The 19,441-nt window shown below is 37.1% G+C and overlaps 2 protein-coding genes and 1 pseudogene across 2 annotated transcripts; 1 reads left to right on the forward strand and 2 right to left on the reverse strand.

Moving 5' to 3' along the window:
- Window positions 1–2,045: 2,045 nt before the first annotated feature.
- On the reverse strand, window positions 2,046–4,734 carry LOC144565009 (uncharacterized; annotated as a pseudogene).
- Window positions 4,735–5,040: 306 nt separating this feature from the next.
- LOC144565807 (Phosphoglycerate mutase family protein) lies at window positions 5,041–8,541 on the forward strand. Its single transcript, XM_078315646.1, has 5 exons — window positions 5,041–5,381; window positions 5,892–5,991; window positions 6,978–7,157; window positions 7,870–7,987; window positions 8,250–8,541. The coding sequence occupies exons 1-5, from the start codon at window positions 5,126–5,128 to the stop codon at window positions 8,304–8,306; spliced, it is 711 nt and encodes a 236-aa protein (XP_078171772.1). The 5' UTR covers window positions 5,041–5,125; the 3' UTR covers window positions 8,307–8,541.
- A 3,886-nt stretch (window positions 8,542–12,427) lies between these two features.
- Window positions 12,428–16,933, reverse strand: LOC144565292 (brassinosteroid LRR receptor kinase BRL1-like). The gene has a single exon (XM_078315005.1). It carries the CDS (start codon window positions 16,355–16,357, stop codon window positions 12,695–12,697), a length of 3,663 nt encoding a protein of 1,220 aa, XP_078171131.1. The 5' UTR covers window positions 16,358–16,933; the 3' UTR covers window positions 12,428–12,694.
- Between the last annotated feature and the right edge of the window lie 2,508 nt (window positions 16,934–19,441).

Here is a 19,441-nt window from a genome sequence, read left to right on the forward strand (position 1 = left end):
TTCTTTTAACATGTATTTTTTTTTTGAAACGCTGATAGTGGCTATCAGGTGTTCTTTTAACATATATTGATGCCTATGTATTTTGAGTAAATTTTTGATGTTAAGTCATTCAAATATTTAATATCTACAAACAATTTTCCACATGATATTTATGTTTTTTAAGGAATTTTATGTACATTTCTCAAAAACTCAAAATTACGTATTTTTTTCTCTCTAAAATTTATGATATTATATTTGCATTTCATTTTCGTCATTTTCACGGATTCTGATTTCGTCATTTTCGGTTGGATTTTGGTAGTGCATTTTGAAAAGCACGTTTTCTCATGTTACCTAACCAAACAATAATTTATGCATATTCGGAATTTTATATTGAACGCTGCTTTTATCGAATCAGGATCTAATTAAAATTCTCAGTTTGGCAGTTGTGATTTTAATGATGAAGCGAGCCGCTCGATCTATAATGATTACACACTCTAATCAACTATATTAGTTGACGCGCGTTTGTTTTCGCAAATGACTTAGTTGTAGTGGTTTAGTTACGCAATTGTGGCCTTTTCATTTGATTTTGCGTGAGATAAAGATTCTCGTTTTGAAAAGTTTGTCCCCGCATGCATTAATTCTAAGTTTTTTGCCATTTAATAATTATGGTGAGAATAACTAACTTATTGCAGATTACATCTAATTGAGTTGACTAAAATTATAATTTCCATATGAAAAATACAAACTCGAAATTAATTAAATAATTCTGACTCGAATATTAAAACAAAGAGCCTCTGGCTTTGTTAACAAGAATAAAACCACTTTGTCATAAGGAACCAAATCATTTGCCCTGCCCCTAGAGTCACTGCAGAGTGGGTCCCCATATAACCCTAAACCCAAAACCACTTTAACCCTAAACCCTTTAACAGTAACCGGACCCAACCCACAGTGACTCTGGGAGCAGGAATTTCCTGCACCCTAGGGGGCAGGAGATCTGGTTCCTTGTCATAAAGCTAAGCAAACCTCATAACAAATTAGTAATTATATGTAATTCCTCATGCAAGTCCAAGATCATGGCGGCTGGTTCATGATTCATTGCTACTTATAACTCTTGGATTATGTTTAATTGCTATTTATAATTAAGGGAGATTTAAATCCCTCTTACTCCAAGCTAATTAAACTTTAATTAAAACTTTTTTTTTTATATTATCGACTAATGAGAAGAATGAGATTGAAAAATGGATGTCTGTCTTCTATAATGGATCCTACAAACGGAGTAAATGTGGAGTATGTTAATTCTTCTCAAGAGGTAGTTTAACCATATTACTCTTCTTGTTTTACTCATTTGACATCTCAAGTGAAGAGCAAGTTTCTTATTCCACTACTTAACCCACAATCAACAGAAAGGTGGATTATTTGAAATGATGAAGAACAAAATAAAAGGAAATAAAGTGGACAAATGATCCAAATCAGTCCGTAAGGTTTACTTACTATGATTAAGCCTCAACGGGACTAATGCTCTTCAATTGACCTTCATCTTTGCAAATTTGACAGATTCACAGAAAAGTCTAAATTGTTGACAAAATTGAGCCTCCATAACACCTGGCACATGGAATGAAGATCAGAAGTACATAATTTCCTTGGAATTGCATATTTTAATCTAGCAGTTTGAAATTGAAACTGAAAACACAAACTGGCTTATGTAGTCCAGCATGCCTGTCCTCAAACCAGCAATACCCGATTTATATATGAAAATAAGTAGATAGATAGAAAGAATTGGCCTTTTCAAGACAATAATTGTTCGCATAAAAGTTTAGAAACATGGATTTTGCTGGAGCAACCTAGCTTCTATCACATCTTTCAGAGACAGTGGCTGGCCGAGATACCATGGCCGACTTGAGAAATCGAACAGAGCCTAGGCCTCCTGATATAAACTCACCAGCGATTAATTAGCAGACATAAAGTTTGTAGAAATGGTAACACAACATCCCATTGGTAGCATGAATGCAAAATAAAGATTGCTTTAACAATTAAGTACAGAGGGAATTTTAAAATGACATTTACTCTTAAAATTTGCATATGTCATATGTTTTTTTGCCCACTTTACAAACAATGTTGCTGAACTCGCATTTCAAGTTATTCCCTAGTGATGAGCCTGCACTATTACGAGATCTATCTATCTTTTTTTTTTTTTTTTGAAAACCTCCACAGAGGCTGCTAAGTCATGAGAGGAAATCGAACTCTCGACCTCTGAGTAACCGTCCTAAGACTTTTTTCTAGCCAACTGTGCTACCTCCTCTTTATCCTATTATGAGATCTATCAATTTGCACAAGTGCTTAATTCAAATTGTATCTGATATCTCCTGATCCCCACCCCCACACCAGTGAAATATGAGGCCTTGGATCCTAACATGACCAGGAAAAACATTTAAGTTCGCAAATTGTTATAATAATAACAACAAGAAGATCAGCATTTGAGGATTTCTGTTGCCCGCACTACTACCGTTTCACCACTTTTAACATAATTTCTCATAAGAGCAATTAAAATCTTTGGTCTTATTTGTAGTTTTAAACCCGAGATTTGGTTGATAAAATTGAGGCTTTAAAAATCAAAATTGACAAATTACATGCCAGCGAGCGAGCTCCAAGCATTCATGATTATGTATGATGTCCAAGTTTCATATAATACAAGAAAAGAAAGGTTGCCTCATAAAACTCGGGGAGGCCGTGCAATATGTATAACTCATTTACAACATTGATCCGCCGTGTAATCTAATAACATAAGAAGGGGGGGTGGGGGGAGATCAATGAGATACAGTCCAACTTACATTAATCAAGTGTAACAAGTTGGGATCAAGCCAACAAGCAGGGGAAAAAGTTGTGCACTATTTACAACACACCTCTTCTAGGCATGTAGTACTGGTGATCTCACTAGTACAAAAAACCCTTTCACCGACACTTAATCACCGACTGTTTTAACCGAAGCATCAGTGTTGCTACACCTACACTGACTCTTTTATTAAATAATAGTCAGTGTTGTTGCTCAACACTGACGGTTTTAAAAAAAAACAGTCAGTGTTGACAACCAACACTAACTGTTTCTTTAAAAACCGTCAACACTGGCTGTTTTTAAAGCGTCAGTAAAATGTAACATTCACTGGCGCCGGCTTTACTGACGCCGCTATAACAGTCGATGTAGGGGTATTTCAACAGTCAGTGAAGAGGTTTTTTGTACTAGTGTCTAGACAACCAAGACATATATTTTTTCCTCTTTTTCCCGGTTTGGATTCATTGATAATGGATTAACCTGTTAATCTTGACAATCCTAAAAGATAACTTCTGATTTTGAGATCTAAGATAAAATTTTACCCAATCATATTAAATGCTACAGTATTCTTACTGTGTTGAGTTTTAGAGAAAAATAGAAAAGAGATAGAGAGAATGGTTTATGGTAAAAATGCATTTCTGTATTGATGTATATTGTCTTTCTTTACAAGGTTTTAGTCCTATTTATATTACAAAGTGTAACGGCTAGATTTTGTACCGTTGGTACTATTACAATTAATAGTATTTATTAGTACAGTTGTACCACCTACTCTTTTGCCTTTAATTTCTAAATTAATCTTGGCCCTTCATCTTGATCAATGTATAAATCTGAGATCTTGATCAATTCTAGCTTGCTTGTGATGTTTTTGAATGGACTCGGGTCCAATCTTTTGGTAAAGATGTTAGCAAGTGGGTCATCGCTTTCTTCATTATTTTTAACAGTCTCCGAGTATAGAGTTTGGTACGAAGCATAGCCACAATTAAGAATTAAGTCAATGATTTACTTGGATCCCAACAGTTCTTCCCAGATTAATATGAAACTCTCTAGAAAGAAGTACCCTGTCGAGTTTACAATCATCCTTGCACAGTTCATTAAGTGCAAAGTCGGCATCAACAGCATATAGGTTTGGTACTATAGAAGATTTTTCTTTTCATAGTTTGTATCACCAGTTTCCTTGTTGTAGCCGGTATATAAACTGAGCCATGGAAATTGAGAAAGAAAAAATTTCACATGTCATGCAAATTAATAATGTCAATCCAACCCAATTTTGCCAAAACTTGTCCTTATGCCGTTAATAACCCAAAGAAGGCTCAACAATGAAATTAAAATTGTATTAGAGTAACAATTCCTCAACCAATCCTACATCAAGCCAAGTACCTGGAATGTAGATATGAAGCGCATAATTTCCTTCAACATGCGGGAAGCTTCTAGCACGGCTCCCTTGAGTCAGCGACGAGTAGTCTACAACAACATGAAACTAAAAAAAACTACGCAGTGACCATTTAGCAGTTTACAATAAATAATGAAAAAAAACAAACTTGTTTATGTAACTCGGGGGCTGGAGGAGATCCAGAGAGGAGGGAGGAAGGCTCGGTCTTCATCGATCAAATGGAATGTTCGCTGCCGGAGTGGATCGGAGATGGAGAAGGAGAGACCGTCGGATTCGTCCGAGTCGGAGCCATAAGTCGCTCTTAGAGCCTCCATTCTTCAAACCAGCAGAGATGCCCCGGTTTACGCGCGAAGAGAGAGAGAGAGCGAGCGAGAGCGCAACCGCGCGTCTTTTAAAAAATCGGAGCTTTCAAAGAAATCGGAAGATCCACCGTCGAAACAGGCTGTCAAAAGATGGGCTTCCCTGCGGCCTAAGAAAAAGAAATAGAAGATCTTTGTATTTTGGGCCGTTAAAACAATTTTAGACCATTTAAAGACATTATCCAAACAAAGTAGAAGAAGAAATAGGCTGAAAATCATAGTTGGTATTGGTTGTGGAATTCGCCGTTTAAATCAACTGATGATTTACATATAGAATATAAAATTTGTAAATTTTTGAATTCATTAATATCAAGTCAGACGGTAAAAAATTGACGAAAAATGAAGGGCCTCCCCAATAGTACTTAAAAAAAATTAGATTTAGAGAGGACTATATTGCAAAGGTTTTGTTTCAACAGTCAAGACGGACATCCCGAGCCTTCCGGAGTCGGAACGAAAATCAGTTTTAAGTTTTTAAGAGGACCACATTGCAAACTTACCACTTAAGATGACCTCTCCGCCTCAACGGCTCAACCCTTCCGGGGTTCTAGCGAACATCAATTGTTCGACGAAATGAGAGCCGCTTCAAATCCAAGTCTCAGCTGTAGCTTCTGCGGATTCGCATCGCCACAATCCGTTCCCGGCGCCATCCCAAAGCCTAGGTTCCGATTGGGCGCCTCTACGCAACCCGCGCGTTCTGTCTCCGTCTCCACCCCCACCACCTCCGCCATTGCTGAGGAGTCCTCCTCCGCCCCCACCGCCACCAGCCGCCGGAGACTGATTCTACTTCGCCATGGTGAGAGTGCTTTTGCTGGTCGCTTCACTAAAGGTGCTCTCTTGTTTTCTAACGTCTTTAATTGCGTCTCTTTCCTTCATTTTTATAGACAGGAGAACGGATGGACGAGTAAATCTACTTGTCATAATTTGCTATGATTGTTTTTAAGTAATCCGAAGTACCTATGTATGATGCTTCTCCATGCTGTTTTCATGTTGAAATTTTTTTTTTAACTTGTATAGATGCTTCTCCATGATGTTTTCATGTTGAATTTTTTTTTTTAACTTGTATACCAACTGTATATTGTGCTGAAATCCTTGATGTGAGGTAATGAATTTATTTTGCCCTTTTCCAATAGTAAATCCACTGATGCTTTACCTAATTTAAAGAATCCATTTACATGGGTTCACAGATTTTCCTTTACTTAATGTAAAGAAATTTACTAAATACTTTAAACGAAACTAGATGAGCTTTGGTCGAGTTTTTTATATGTTCAATAGATGAAATGCTTGATACGACAAAATATGTACTAATTCCTCCCCCCTCCCCTCATTTGATGTATAGATCATGACCGACCGTTGAGTCAAGCAGGGAGAAATGATGCAATTAGCATATCACACAAGCTTGAGCAGATGGGTTGGATTCCAGAGTTGATTCTTTCCAGGTCACATAGCCTTATCATTTTCTTATTTTTCATGAATTGGTTTCTAGTTTCTCAACCTTAGGTCCAATAAACGGTGAAGTTTAAATAATTGGTAACATACCATCATACTGGTGTACTATAATTGCCGAACTTTCAGTTGAACACACAGTCTCATATCAACCGAGCCATATAAAATGAGAATTCACCTGTATAAGCAAGAGGAGTCGAAGAGTGCCATATAAAATTGAAAGGTAATTCTGCCATACTCCAGAATTTGTCGGATTTTGAGCAAGCGCCCAAACGTTCAGAAGTTGTCAATTAACACCCTTAAGTTCGGTTTTTGACAATTCAACCTTTGGATTCCTTAAGAGCAGTCAAAAGTGACTAAAACTTGGGGTGAAATGATTAATTTAATATATTTTTTAATCACAGATACTTCTGTGTTCTCAGCCTCTACATTTTTTCACAGGCCAATCAGAGTTACATTATGCTTCTTGCTATTGAACTAGATTGAATTTTTCATTATAACAATTCTCAATTAAAAATTATCAAAAAGCTTGTTAGTTTGTTGTCAGGTGACTTGTGTTATCAGATATCCTAAATCTTCTGAAAGAAATCGATGCTTTTTAGAAAACACTATTTAGTTCCTGACGGTTTACTTTTGGGTTTTCTTATTTTCTTAGAAGTTTCTAAAAGAAATAAAAAATTGTAAAGAAAAATAAAGGAAAACTGAGTTGTATATACAGAAATATTTTTTTGGGTTGGTTATTTAATCCAACCAAACCAGTTAGTGCTGGATTGTTGGATCTACATGTTTGGATTACCCAAAACTAAAGATGAACCTAAATGACTGTAAGACTAGTTAGGTCCAAAATTGTTCATTCCAGCTGGCATTTGGAATCTCATCAGAAAACAAAATGTGTCCTGAGCAACCTTGTATATTATTAAAACAACTCCAGAAGAGACTGATTACTAATCAGTAGCCGTCATTCTTTCAATAATTACAGTGATGCCACTAGAACAAAGGAGACTCTTGACATATTGCGGGAAAAAATAAAGGGGCTGAATCAAGCAAAGGTGCACTTCATTCCAAGTTTTTATTCTATTGCAGCCATGGATGGCCAAACAGCTGCGCACTTGCAGAAAGCCATTTGCGAGTTCTCTACAGATGAGATCTTGACCGTAATGTACTCTCTCTCTCTCTCTCTGCCCTGTTATTTTGTCCGGCTAGAATGCTCTTAGTGACACCCATACAATTGTAGTTTGGTAATGATTGAAAAGGAAAGAGTGCACTGTGTAACCTGATAGGAACCAATTCTATCGACAGTACTTGGTATAATAAGGAACTAACATGCCACCAAATTGTAGTTTAAGCTTGATTAGTGCGTTGACAATTCTTAGTGACATGACACCCATAAAATGTTGAAGTTTATAAAAAAAAAAAAAAAAACAAAAGTTGGTGTCTGTAACATGTTCCATTGGAATGCATTTAGCACTTTCTAGTGTATAATCCTTTGAGTTTACTGAATAGTAGATGACCCCAGGCTATCAAAATTGGCCCTTTTACAATGCAAAGTATTGAATTATCCCAAATCTGTTCACAGATCATTAACATAAAGTTTCTTATATTATGGTTCTTCTGCTGCCACTATTATTGTTCTTATTGCCGCAATTGTCATTACTACTGCCACAGTACCTAAAATTTGCATTCAAAAGATACCGAGTGCCTTTCTTAATAGATAAGGGTAGTTTCACTTCCCTCTTTTTGTGTGTGTGTTTTTTGGTGGGGGGGGGGGGGGGGGGCGTACACATGGTATTTCTCTCATTTGTATGGCTACAACTTGCCATAATCTTTTGAGGCCTTCAAAGCACATGCAAAAATGCTTTCTTTGTTATCAGGTGCATGGGGCATAACAAAGGATGGGAAGAAGCAGCCTCTATGTTTTCTGGAGACCCTGTTGAACTAAAAACATGCAATGCCGCATTGCTGGAAGCTTCTGGTCGATCGTGGATTGAGGTATACCTTTTCTGAGCCCATTCCATGGGACTTCTAATTCTCGTTTCCTGCTGGCTTCTTGGTTGAGTATTGATCTTTTTACTTTTTTGGTTGGAGCCTAGAGTGAGAACGCCATGAGAAAGAAATCTTTTTTTTTTGGACTTAAAAGAAAATCTTAAAAAAGAAAAGTTTTACATATGTTCCTTTATTGATATTCTTTATTTTATAATTTCTACTTATCTATCTATTTATTTATTTATAATTTTGTTCTTGCAATTTCCAGGCCTTTTCTGTTGCGGGACTAGGAGGATGGAAACTACATGGGATTATAAAGCCTTGATAAGCCTTGGATCAGGTTCAATTTTGTGTAGCCTAGCTTTTTTTATTTATTTTGGTTTGTATTATTCTTCTCTTCTTATTCTCTCCATCTCTCTCTCTTCTCTCTCACTTTTTTTTTGGGGGGAGGGTGGTCTTTTCTGAGCCTTTTATGTACTTGACTTTGGGGGAACCAAAGTAAATTAAGTGTAATTCTGAGGCTGTTGCTTGTGTATCTTATTTGTCATACCAGAGGATCTCAGATTGATTTTTATGCCCATGATTGAATTCACCTACCACTATGTATTGACTGCGGTATATACACCGTATTTTGTTGGTACCAGTAACATACTTCATCACATCGTCTCTTTTCTCTCTTAGTTGTTAATTTTTTGAAGTTCTGATGGGAAAAAAAAAACAATATTAGAGCTGTTCTGGTGGGGACCAGATGTTTTTTGAGCTCTGCTATATCATTGCAAAGCTTCTCGGTAATTTTCCCCCCTCTTGAAGTTTAGTAGATAAAACTATCTTAAGGGTGTGTTTGGAACTTTAAAAATTCTGGGATAATCTGAAAGAAGAGATTTCCAAAAAATATCAAACACAAGTGAAATAGAGTGGAAGATGAAATATTTTCTTCCAACTCTTAGATGGAATTTCCAAAGAAACAAATTCTTCCTTTTTATTACAAAAATGGCAATCGTATTCTTTTTGTTCCTACCTTTTAATCGTTACCTTTTTAAATAGATTAAGTCCTAAATGATCTTCCCACCTTATTCCTGAAGAAAGTGGGAATTCCAAAACAGGGCTTGAACTAAGAACCAATTCACGGGCAAGTAGGAGTGTTCAAATTGAAACTGTTAGCTTCAATAGCGGCCCAAAGTACATATTGGCATGGCCCAAATAACTAACTAGATATTATTTTCTTTCCGCAAGATGGTATCGGTAGAATTAACACGAACTATTTTCTAAATCTTTATGTTTGTAGTTACTGCAATTGTTAGGAAAAGTTGCACTAGAAGCAGTCGAGTAATCTCGTGCAAACAACACGTATATTTCCTATCTAGGCTTTGAAATTTTGCAATTTATGTATTGAAAGCTGTCCATGGCTGCCTAAAAAAATCCCTGCATCTTTCACGGCCTAGTAAAGAAATGCAAGCAAGGATAAGAAACGGTAATTATAGATAAAGAAAGATTGAATAAACGAGGAAGACCTAGGGTTCTTTCCAGCTGAGAATTTCCTGTGTAAGATTCATTATTCATGCCTTGCCCCCTCAAATACTTGGAAAGGGCTTCCTTTTTTGACTATTTTGCTTGTCTTTTTTAGATAAAATGTTGCTTTTAATTCTAATAGCATCCTAGTAGAATAAAAAGATTAGTACAATTAGGTGGATGTTTTGGTATGGTGGGGTTGGGGGTTGCTTCTCTCTGGCAACATCTTCAGTTCAACAACGGTTCCCATCCTTTCCAAAAACTTTGTACCTTTCGTTTAGGTCAACTTTTTTACACTATAAAGTATACAGGTATTGATTAGTGTAGAGAACTTTATGTGGAGTTTGGTTCTCTTGTTTTTTTCGTAGTGTGGCTAAATGTGGATATTCTTGATCGAGGCCACACAATTCATTAATTCAACGAGGCGCCAAAAACAGGTACACCTTCGCAAAGGAATTATAAGAGACATTATAAGCACAATTACGTCGTTGCCATGCAGATCATCGTACCAATTTCGCCACATGGAAACTAGATTCAACCTTTAACGGATGACAGGAACGTCTCTGTGTGTTTTTTGTAATATATAAGACTTCGTTGAGGTTCCTTGAACTTGATTTTCAAATGGATCATGTTGGTAGGTGGGGACCAATTTGAAAATTGCGTGCACTTTGCCATGTATTCCTCTTTGGTTGTCTCCTCATCACCTAATTAATGAGAAATCTTATTCCTGATACGACGAAATATAATATATTTAGACGCTGCAATTACTTGTCTAATATGTAACTGATGACATGACACTAAACAGCAAGATTGTTAGAAGGAAAGAAAGTTATATATAAATAAATAAATGCGGAATTTAACTACCTTGAGGGTTGTCCTTATGTTAAAATCTTATAATTATTTTTAAAAGAGGGATTACTTGAAAACATAGTTAAAATTGAAATCCAGCATTATATTACATGATTTATATGATGCATATATTATTTCTATAAAAATGACATGGTTTATTGTGTGTTTAATCGTATATCAATTGACTTAAAAGTGTCAACGGTTTAAAATTAATGGTCTTTGATGCATCATCAAACCATACTCAAATTGTCTGAAATTTTATCTATAAATTTTATTTATAGGTTATTTATATGTCCAATATCATATCTATAAAATTGTCTTTTGATTTTCAATCTTAGTGGAATTGATTTAAAAATCTATTATCAAGATTGTCAAGATTAATCATGGTCAAGTAATATATTTCCTTTTTAGAAAGATACTTTTGAACTGTGAAAATTAAATACTTTTTTATCCGGTTTTTATCCACGCTGAAAAAACAGAGGTCATGCTTTACCCTATTTTGGTGAACATTGTGTCTCATATGTTAGGAGAACATACAAATTGTTTCAAAGAAGAGAACGGATCACATGCTAATTATTTATTTTAACAGATTAACAAATATTAAAAAAGAAATATATGTAGAATTTCATCATAAATTTTATTTCATGAAAATCACTGTCCATTATTAGTGATTTGAAGAAATTGAAATTTTAGGATATTATACTCACTCAATTTTCAAGAAATTAATATGGTAAATTCCTTAGATATATTTTCAAACTATTTACTATTTAGTGTCCAACAACAGTTAATTTTAAAATTCACATATACAAGTCCGCATGTACGAACAAAATCATATTTTGAAACATTGATTGATGCTAAAGCTTTCATTTCTCAGGTTCCGTGTACCAAATTTTCCACGAATTTTGGTTGAAGAGATATGTTAGTACTTTTTGGTGCTCTCTTTTGGGACAACTTTTTCCGTGACAGATAAATTAGTCATGCACACGTGCGCATGTATTTAAGCCAACTAATACCAAACCCCATCTATTTGATGTATCTAATAGTAATAAGCTGGAAAGTGACCTTTCCTTTTTCATGCTTCATAGTCTAATGCTTACTTTAGGGAGAAAAAAAGGTGTTCAATTAATTCAATAACCCCAATTGGTGTAGCTTTATTATTGGTCAATTGGTTGTTTCTAGATATACACTATTTGAAATAATTGGATGCGTAAGATGTTGACTTTTTGTTATTAACGATGTGTACTTCTGATTAGATCCAAAAAATAATAAATATGGAATTACAGACAAAATTTTATACGAGTGTTTCACCTTTTAAATTGGTAAAGAACCAGGACACTATTGCTGAGGTTCGAGTGTTGTACCTCATTGGTCATCAATTATCTTTCATTTTTTTTTTTAAAGAAAGAAGATATTCTAGGAATACTTGAGAAGAGAAATAAAATCACATTCACTTTATTGTTTTTAGCAGTCTGGATTATAATCAATTGGTCATGTAAATGTTTGAAGACATCCATATAATTATTTTCTTTTTTTAGAGCCATTTATTTGTATATTCCTCTTTTCTTCTGATCCTATCCTTTACTTTGATTTTGAGGGTTAAAATTTTTTTTTTTTGAAGGCTAGCGGAATAAAGACCCGCTAACAAATATATTGATAAAAAAGTTGTTACATAATACTACAGAAATACCAAAATCGTCATCCAGTATGCCCAACCCTCAATAAAATAAATACAAATTTTGTGGTCTAAGCCTCTAGACCATTTAAATTTGCCTCCAGTTGTGGCGGTTGCTCTTCATCCCATTATTTATCATTTATCCAGTGCAAGGTATCTGTTATCGCTGTGTCTATAATGTGGTGCACAAGCCTTTGTTTTTGAGGGTTAAAATTTGCCTGAAAGTTTTCGCAATCTACAAAGAATAAAATGAGCACCCCTCTCTAAGATAAACCTCTTTAAGATAAATGTAAAAACTTCTTGTGAAATCAGAAATAGGTATAGCAAGATGGTTACTGGTACAGTATGGCCTAGATCACCTTGTACTGGCATAACAATTATATATGTAGTACCAGTTAACTAGTGAAATCAAAGCATAGTCTAACCTCACAAGGAAAAAAATCTAGGTAAAAAGCTGTAATTGTATTACAAACAACGGTACAAGTTACTGTAAACAAAGATTCCATCATAAACCTAAGCCCTAACCCATTTCTTTAATCTCTGTGTTATTTACACCAATACAAAATTCTCAAAGGTCGAAGAAGGGAGGGACCCAAAATACCCGCAAAGAAATAGTTGTAGACCCACTGGCTGAACTTGGTTAAAAGAAAATTAACTCCAAAATTTCAAAATGTTCATATACTTCAACCGGACTTCTCCACCGACTCATCAATCACCGTGCTACCTACCGAAAACCCCTCCAAGAAATCACTGCTACTACCACCTTCCGAACCACTCTGCATTTCCTTAAACATGGCCATGACTTGTATCATAGTGGGACGCCTTGATGCACGGTCATCAAGGCACTCACATGCAATCTTCAAAAACCTATACAACTCACCCTCCCCTGATTTACTATTCAAACCCACCCCGAACAAAACCGGATCGAATATCTCATCGCATCGGTTCTCTTTCACCAGCTGCTTGACCCAACCAACCAGGTTGTTGTCCCCAAACTCTAATGGGTCAATGGGTTTCTTACCTGATAGAAGCTCCAATAAAACCACACCATAGCTATACACATCTCCTTTAGTAGTACAACGGAAGCTTTGGTAGTACTCAGGTGGTACATAACCAGGAGTTCCTGCAAGTGTACTCACACTTAAGTGCGTGTCAAATGCATTCACCAGTCGTGCCATACCGAAATCTGACACGCGCGCCTCAAGGTTTTCATCAAGTAGCACATTACTCGATTTCATGTCTCTGTGTATTATATGCGGTATGCAACTATGGTGTAGGAAAGCAAGGCCGCGGGCTGACCCGATAGCAACTTTTTTCCTTGCAGACCAATCTAGGATTACACCATTTGACTTAGACTTGTCATGCAGCCCCATGTCTAAACTACCATACTTCATGTATTCGTATACCAGCAATCTCTCCTCACCAATTTTACAGTAGCCCAATAAAGGTACCAAGTTGCGGTGCTTTATCTTTCCGATTGTCTCCATTTCAGCTGTGAACTCGCGGTCTCCTTGGCCAGCATAATGAATCAGTTTCTTCACAGCAACTGAGCTGCCATCTTTCAGCTGTGCCTTGTACACCTCTCCAAACCCACCTGATCCAATAAGGCTTTCAGGCCCGAATCCATTAGTTGCCTCAACCAAATGTGCAAAAGTCAACTTTCTTAATGGTTTCTCAAAAGTTGCGACATTTATGCTCAGTGGTTCACGGATCCCACTTAGTTTCCAACTTGAGGTGCCACTAGTTGTCAAGCTGTTGATGTATGTACCGGTGGAGCCCCCATCTCTCTCTGCCTTCTTCTGGTTTCTCTTCACCTTGTACAATGCCATTATTAGAGAAAACATTATTAAAATAGAGAAGGCTATGCCAATTAGCACACTTGTGCCAATGAACCTCGTTCTCACTGTCGAATTCGGGTGGGATCCATTAGCACCTGTACTGTTGGCCCCACACGGTTGAAGAGGCACCCCACACAGCCCTGAGTTGTTTGCATACCGTGAAGCCGGGAAGGTCATGAGTTGGCCCGAGGTTGGTATTGGGCCTGACAGGTTATTATTTGACACATCGAAATCTGCAAGAAAATTCAGGGTTCCGAGCACACCTGGTATGGGGCCTGTTAGGTGGTTGTTTGACAGGTCAAGAGCTCCAATTGACTTGAGATAAGAAAAGCTCTCTGGTATTGTACCTGTTAGCCCATTGTGGCCCAGGTTAAGAACTTGGAGGTATGTCATGTACCCAAGAGTTGCAGGTATTGTACCAGTTAGCCCGTTATAGGACAAATCCAAGAAAATCATGCTACCATTGGATTTGAAGGTGTAAACTGTCATGCCCGTATAAATACGGGTCAAGGGGCAAGCGTTTACAATAGGGGAATTTGCAAGTCTCTCGGGTCGGATCCCAAAAAACTCAAAAAGTACACCTGCACCCGGACATATATTACCTGCTTCATTTCGCAAAAATGCAAATTGTTTTCCAGAGACGATACCAGGATTGATCAATCCAGCCTGTGCTGCCAATGAGAGGGGTATTGGACCTGTTAACTTGTTGCCACTCAGGTCTAACCAGATAAGGTTCTCACACGACCCTAATTCGGCCGGTATATTACCAGCCAATTCATTCTTGTGCAGTTGTAAGATTGCGAGTTTGTGGAGATTGTTGAATCCTGCTGGTAGACCTCCTGTTAAACGATTTCCTGCAAGTGAGAGCCAAATGAGGTTCGTGCATTTTGCAAGTGACTTTGGGATGGTCCCACTTATTGAGTTGTAGCACAACACTAGAGTTTCAAGGGGCGCCCCGGAATTGGTACAGAGTATGTCTGGTATTTCACCAGAGAAATTGTTAGCCCACATTACCAAATCCACTAGCTTTGGCAACTGATACAGCTCTTCAGGGATTGTACCGGCCAGGTTGTTGAAGCTCAGGTCAATAGATAGAAGACTGGTACAGTTCCCCATCTCAGGTGGTACTGTACCAGTCAAGTAGTTATTTGGCAGGAATAATCGCTCCAGGGATGGAAATGCAGAGCATAGCCCGGTTGGTATTGTACCGGTAAGCTCATTTGAGGAGAGATCAATAACCTTCAATGATGTACAACTAGCCAAAGAAGTTAATGGGTTTGCCCCGGTAAGGTTGTTGAACGAAATTTGCAAAACCTCTAATGAAGATATTGTACTGATAACCTTTTCCACAAAATCACCAGATAATTGATTATCACTTAGGTTGATTGTCTCAAGAGAAGAACATGAACCAAAGCTTGAAGGGAGACCTCCAATGAGTTTATTATTTGAGAGGTCAAGGTACTTTATCGACCCACATAGCAGACCCAATTCAGCTGGAATTGAACCCGAGAACCCATTATATGACAGAATCAGGGTTTTCAAGTTGGTTAGATTTCCCCAGAACGTCGGCATTTTGCCGGCTAAGTGGTTTCCGGATAGATCTAGCCACTCCAGCTGGCGACAGCCGGAAAGGGACCCTGACAGCCCGGCCCCACTCAGGATGTTGTATGAGAGGTCTAATTGTGCCAAATTGCTGCACCCACCCATGTCATACCTGGAGAAGTCCCCTGAGAGGTTGTTGTGAGACAAGTCCAAGTGGGTCAGTGTGGCGGGTAGGTCTGAAATAAAACCCGGTGGGATATCGCCAGAAAACAAGTTGTTGGAGAGGTCAAGGGTTGTGAAATTGGTGCAGGAGCCTGATTCGAGTAGCCTACCCGTTAGGCGGTTGCCCGACAGGTTCAGGTAGCTCAACCCGTGGCAGCCTGCGAGCGAGTAATTCAACAAATTTAAATCCGATACCTGGTTTAGCGACAAGTCCAAAACCCGTAAGGAGGGGCTGAACGGGAACACTCCCCCGTAAATCGAGTTATCGGAAAAGTTCAACGAGACCAAGTTGGTGCAACTCGACAAGAAGGAGTTTGGTATTGTTTCATTTAATGAATTCCCCGACAAATCGACCGATACAAAGGAGCACGGAGTGGTGGAGACATGGTACGAGAGGTTGCCGTAGAATGAGTTCCCACGCAAGTCGAGTTGCCGCAGCTCCGAGAGAGGGAAGAGGAGGTTAAGCCAGAGCCGGCCTGAGAGGCCCATGTCGGACAAATTAAGGGACTGGACAAGGCCGGAGGAACGATTGCATGTGACGCCGGTCCATGAACACGGTGGTGTGGTGTCAGACGAAGAGTTGGGGGCGAGTGGGGCCCAGCTGGTGAGGCGCCCTGATGGGTCAGAGGAGATGGAGAGTTGCTTGAACGAGAGCAAGGTGGTGGCTTCCTCGAGTGTTGCAAGGAGAGATGGAGCAGAGGAAGAGAGGAGTGTAAGTATGAAGAGGCAGGAGAGATATTTCATGATTTTGACGGTTGCTAGAAGATGGAGAAAATTCAGTGCTTATGTGAAAATTTTGAATAATGATTGTGGTTTAATATGGAGAGGATTACATTGAGGTGGTGAGAACAGATAGAAGAGGTGTGTTATTGCTACAGAGAGGCAGTAGTGGATAAAAGCATAGTCTTTGGATAGAAACAAAGAAAAAGTAGGTCAGGAATGTGGAAATTTGGTGAAAAGTTTGAGAAAATATGTAAATTTGAATCGAGGGAGAGACCTTCTGAGGCTCGCGATTTCATTTCACCTATCTTGGATGTATTCTTATTGAGGTAATTAAAAGCTTGAATTTTGATGGGTTGGTGGTTTGTGAGAAGAGAGAAGGAGAGAAGGAGAGAAGGAGAGAAGGAGAGAGAGAACAGAGGAGGAGGTTGAAGGAATTAGGGAAGAGAGACACAGGAGTATTAAACCCAGTGGACATGAGAAGAGGGGAGAAGAAATCGAGATAGTTTCAATTGTTTTTCCGGTTTAGATCATATTTTATTTGGTAGGGTTTGGAGGAAAGAGATGAAACACTGTTTGATAGGTTTTGGGTTGTAGTCCGGCAAAAGAAAATTTTGTTATTCTCCCATGTCGATTCGAATCACCTAAGTTAACATAAAATTTCTATTTGGATCTGGACCGTCCAATCAGAATCCTCACGGCTGTGCTCCAAACAGAAATATTCTGTTACCTCAGAGGTAATGGATTCGGTTGCAAAAGGATCCGTAAGTATAGTCTACAGTGAGAAACAATCGACCGCTGCAAACGAGAACTGGTATCGGTACAGAGGTGGTACCCCAAGTGCGAGGTGAAATTGAGTCATAGGCGGCACTAACAGAGGTTAATAGAGGGATTCTCGTGTCTCCTAGATCGTACCAGTGTTACTGTTGCGACTAACCAGTAAATTTTGAGTCTAGCGTATACTGGTAAATGGAGATGGGAATGTCAGAGAAAGGAATGTTACCAAATCACCCAGCTTTTCTTTTCCCTATTCATATGGCAAAAGGCGGGACCCCAGTTTACTTTATGTTTTTCAATTATGTTGTTTATTTTTATTTAGTTATCTTAAGGGTACGTTTGTATCGAGCAAGGATTAGTGTAAGAATAGCGATTTTTGGGTTAGTGATTGAGAATAGTGCTAATCCGAATGGTTTGAGAATAACACTAACTTTGAACTATTCGGGTTAGTAAAAATGTCGTTTGGATTGTATGTTTGGAACAGCGATAGAGAGAATAAATAAAATAGTGATTATTCTAATCTAATATTTAAACTAATATTATATTACATTTAATATCTAAACTAATATTTCATTTCATTTAATATTTAGACTAATATTATATTACATTTAAACTAATATTTTTTAATACTAATCGAATATTTTATTTAATACTAATCTATTTAAATATTATATTATATTTATTTATTGCTAATTTAATATTTTATTTAATACTAATCTAATATTTAAACTAATATTATATTACATTTATCATTTAAATTAATATTATATTTTATTTAATCTAATATTTTATTTATATTAAGTCAATGTAATATTGTTTGGAATACTGTTTTAATTAATACAAAATACCTACGGGTTTCTCATAAAAAAAATAAAATAATAAAATAAAATCAGATAGAACTATACAAGCTTCATTTATGTACATAGGGAATATCAATACAGCAAAAGGTGTCAGCAGGCTTACAACAAAAATGGAACTGAATCGTCTGTCCCCAAAGTCACTGCAGAGTGGGTCTCCATATAACTCTAAACCCAAAACCACTTTAACTCTAAATCCTTTAACAATAACCGGGCCCACCCCGCAGTGACTCTGGGGGCAGGAATTTCCTGCACCCCAGGGGAGCAGGAGATCTGGTTCCAACAAAAATAGAATGATTTGAGGGTTATACAAAAGTTATAACAAAAAAGAATGATCTAAGCCTCTAAGGGTGGAGTGTCAGAATACTGTACCTGATGAGAATTATCATGCGAATATGCAATTTAGAGAGGATTCAGAACAAAGTGGCAAAAAATTGTAGTTTATATTCTGTTGTCTGCTCTTAGTCTCAAATTTCGAGTTCAGTCAAACTCAAGTATTTGATTCTGCCAATCACCTTTTCAGCACCCTACTTCCCAAAAAAAGAATAAAATAAAACAAAACAAAAAAATTCACACAAAAGCAAATAATAATTCGATGTCTTTTTTTTGACAAGAAAAAGTGGATAATAATTCCATGTTAATGTTGCTGTTTTATTATATTGTCTGTAAGAACAAAACGTACAAATAAAGACAAGTATTTAGAAATTTTATTTATATTTTATTCGTCCCTTTCCACAAAATGATGTCCTTTTTTTTGTTGTAATATCTCGAATTCGCTTTATTTCAGGGAGCAAGACTATATAAAAAGGGCAACAATTTTGAGACTTCAATCTGTGTATAGAGAAAATAGTTATTTGTTCCTCTTTAAACAATGAAATTCCCAGAATTTAGAAATATCAAAAAAATTGAAAAATGGAGATATTTGATTTTTCATAGTCATAGATTAATTGGAGGAGGATTGGAGAAGAACTATAACATTTGTCGAATCCACCATGGAACGAGTAAAAGTAAAATCATAGAGCCACAAAAAGTGTTTGGAGGTATCCTGTACGTAAAGAAGGTTAAGAATTATGGTTTTCATGTGCAGTAGTTTTTTAAAATATTACACCTAGAACCCCCAATACTTTTTTTATTTAAAAAAAAAATGCTCCTATAGTCTCGAGGAGGGTTCAGAAGTCAAAATATCAAACTTATTCTTTTGTACGTACACTTTTACAAAAAAGACCTTATGTTGCAGGTATACTTTTGTATGTCTTCGGTATTTACAGAGCCCAAATAAAGTTTGTGCATATGAGGTCATAAGGGGCCCGATTTAAATTTTCTTAATTTGTAAAAGGTATTGATTTGTTAGGGTAAAATGGTGTTAAGTCAACGATTTTGTTCGGCCAAACAAGCTCACTGGAGCTATGCTTAAAGATCGATAATAAAAATAGATTTGTTTGATCTTGAATGAACGGCCGTGATCTATTTAACT

The sequence above is a fragment of the Carex rostrata genome, chromosome 14 (genome assembly GCF_964058835.1).
Source record: "Carex rostrata chromosome 14, lpCarRost1.2, whole genome shotgun sequence".
In the NCBI taxonomy this organism is placed as follows: domain Eukaryota; kingdom Viridiplantae; phylum Streptophyta; class Magnoliopsida; order Poales; family Cyperaceae; genus Carex; species Carex rostrata.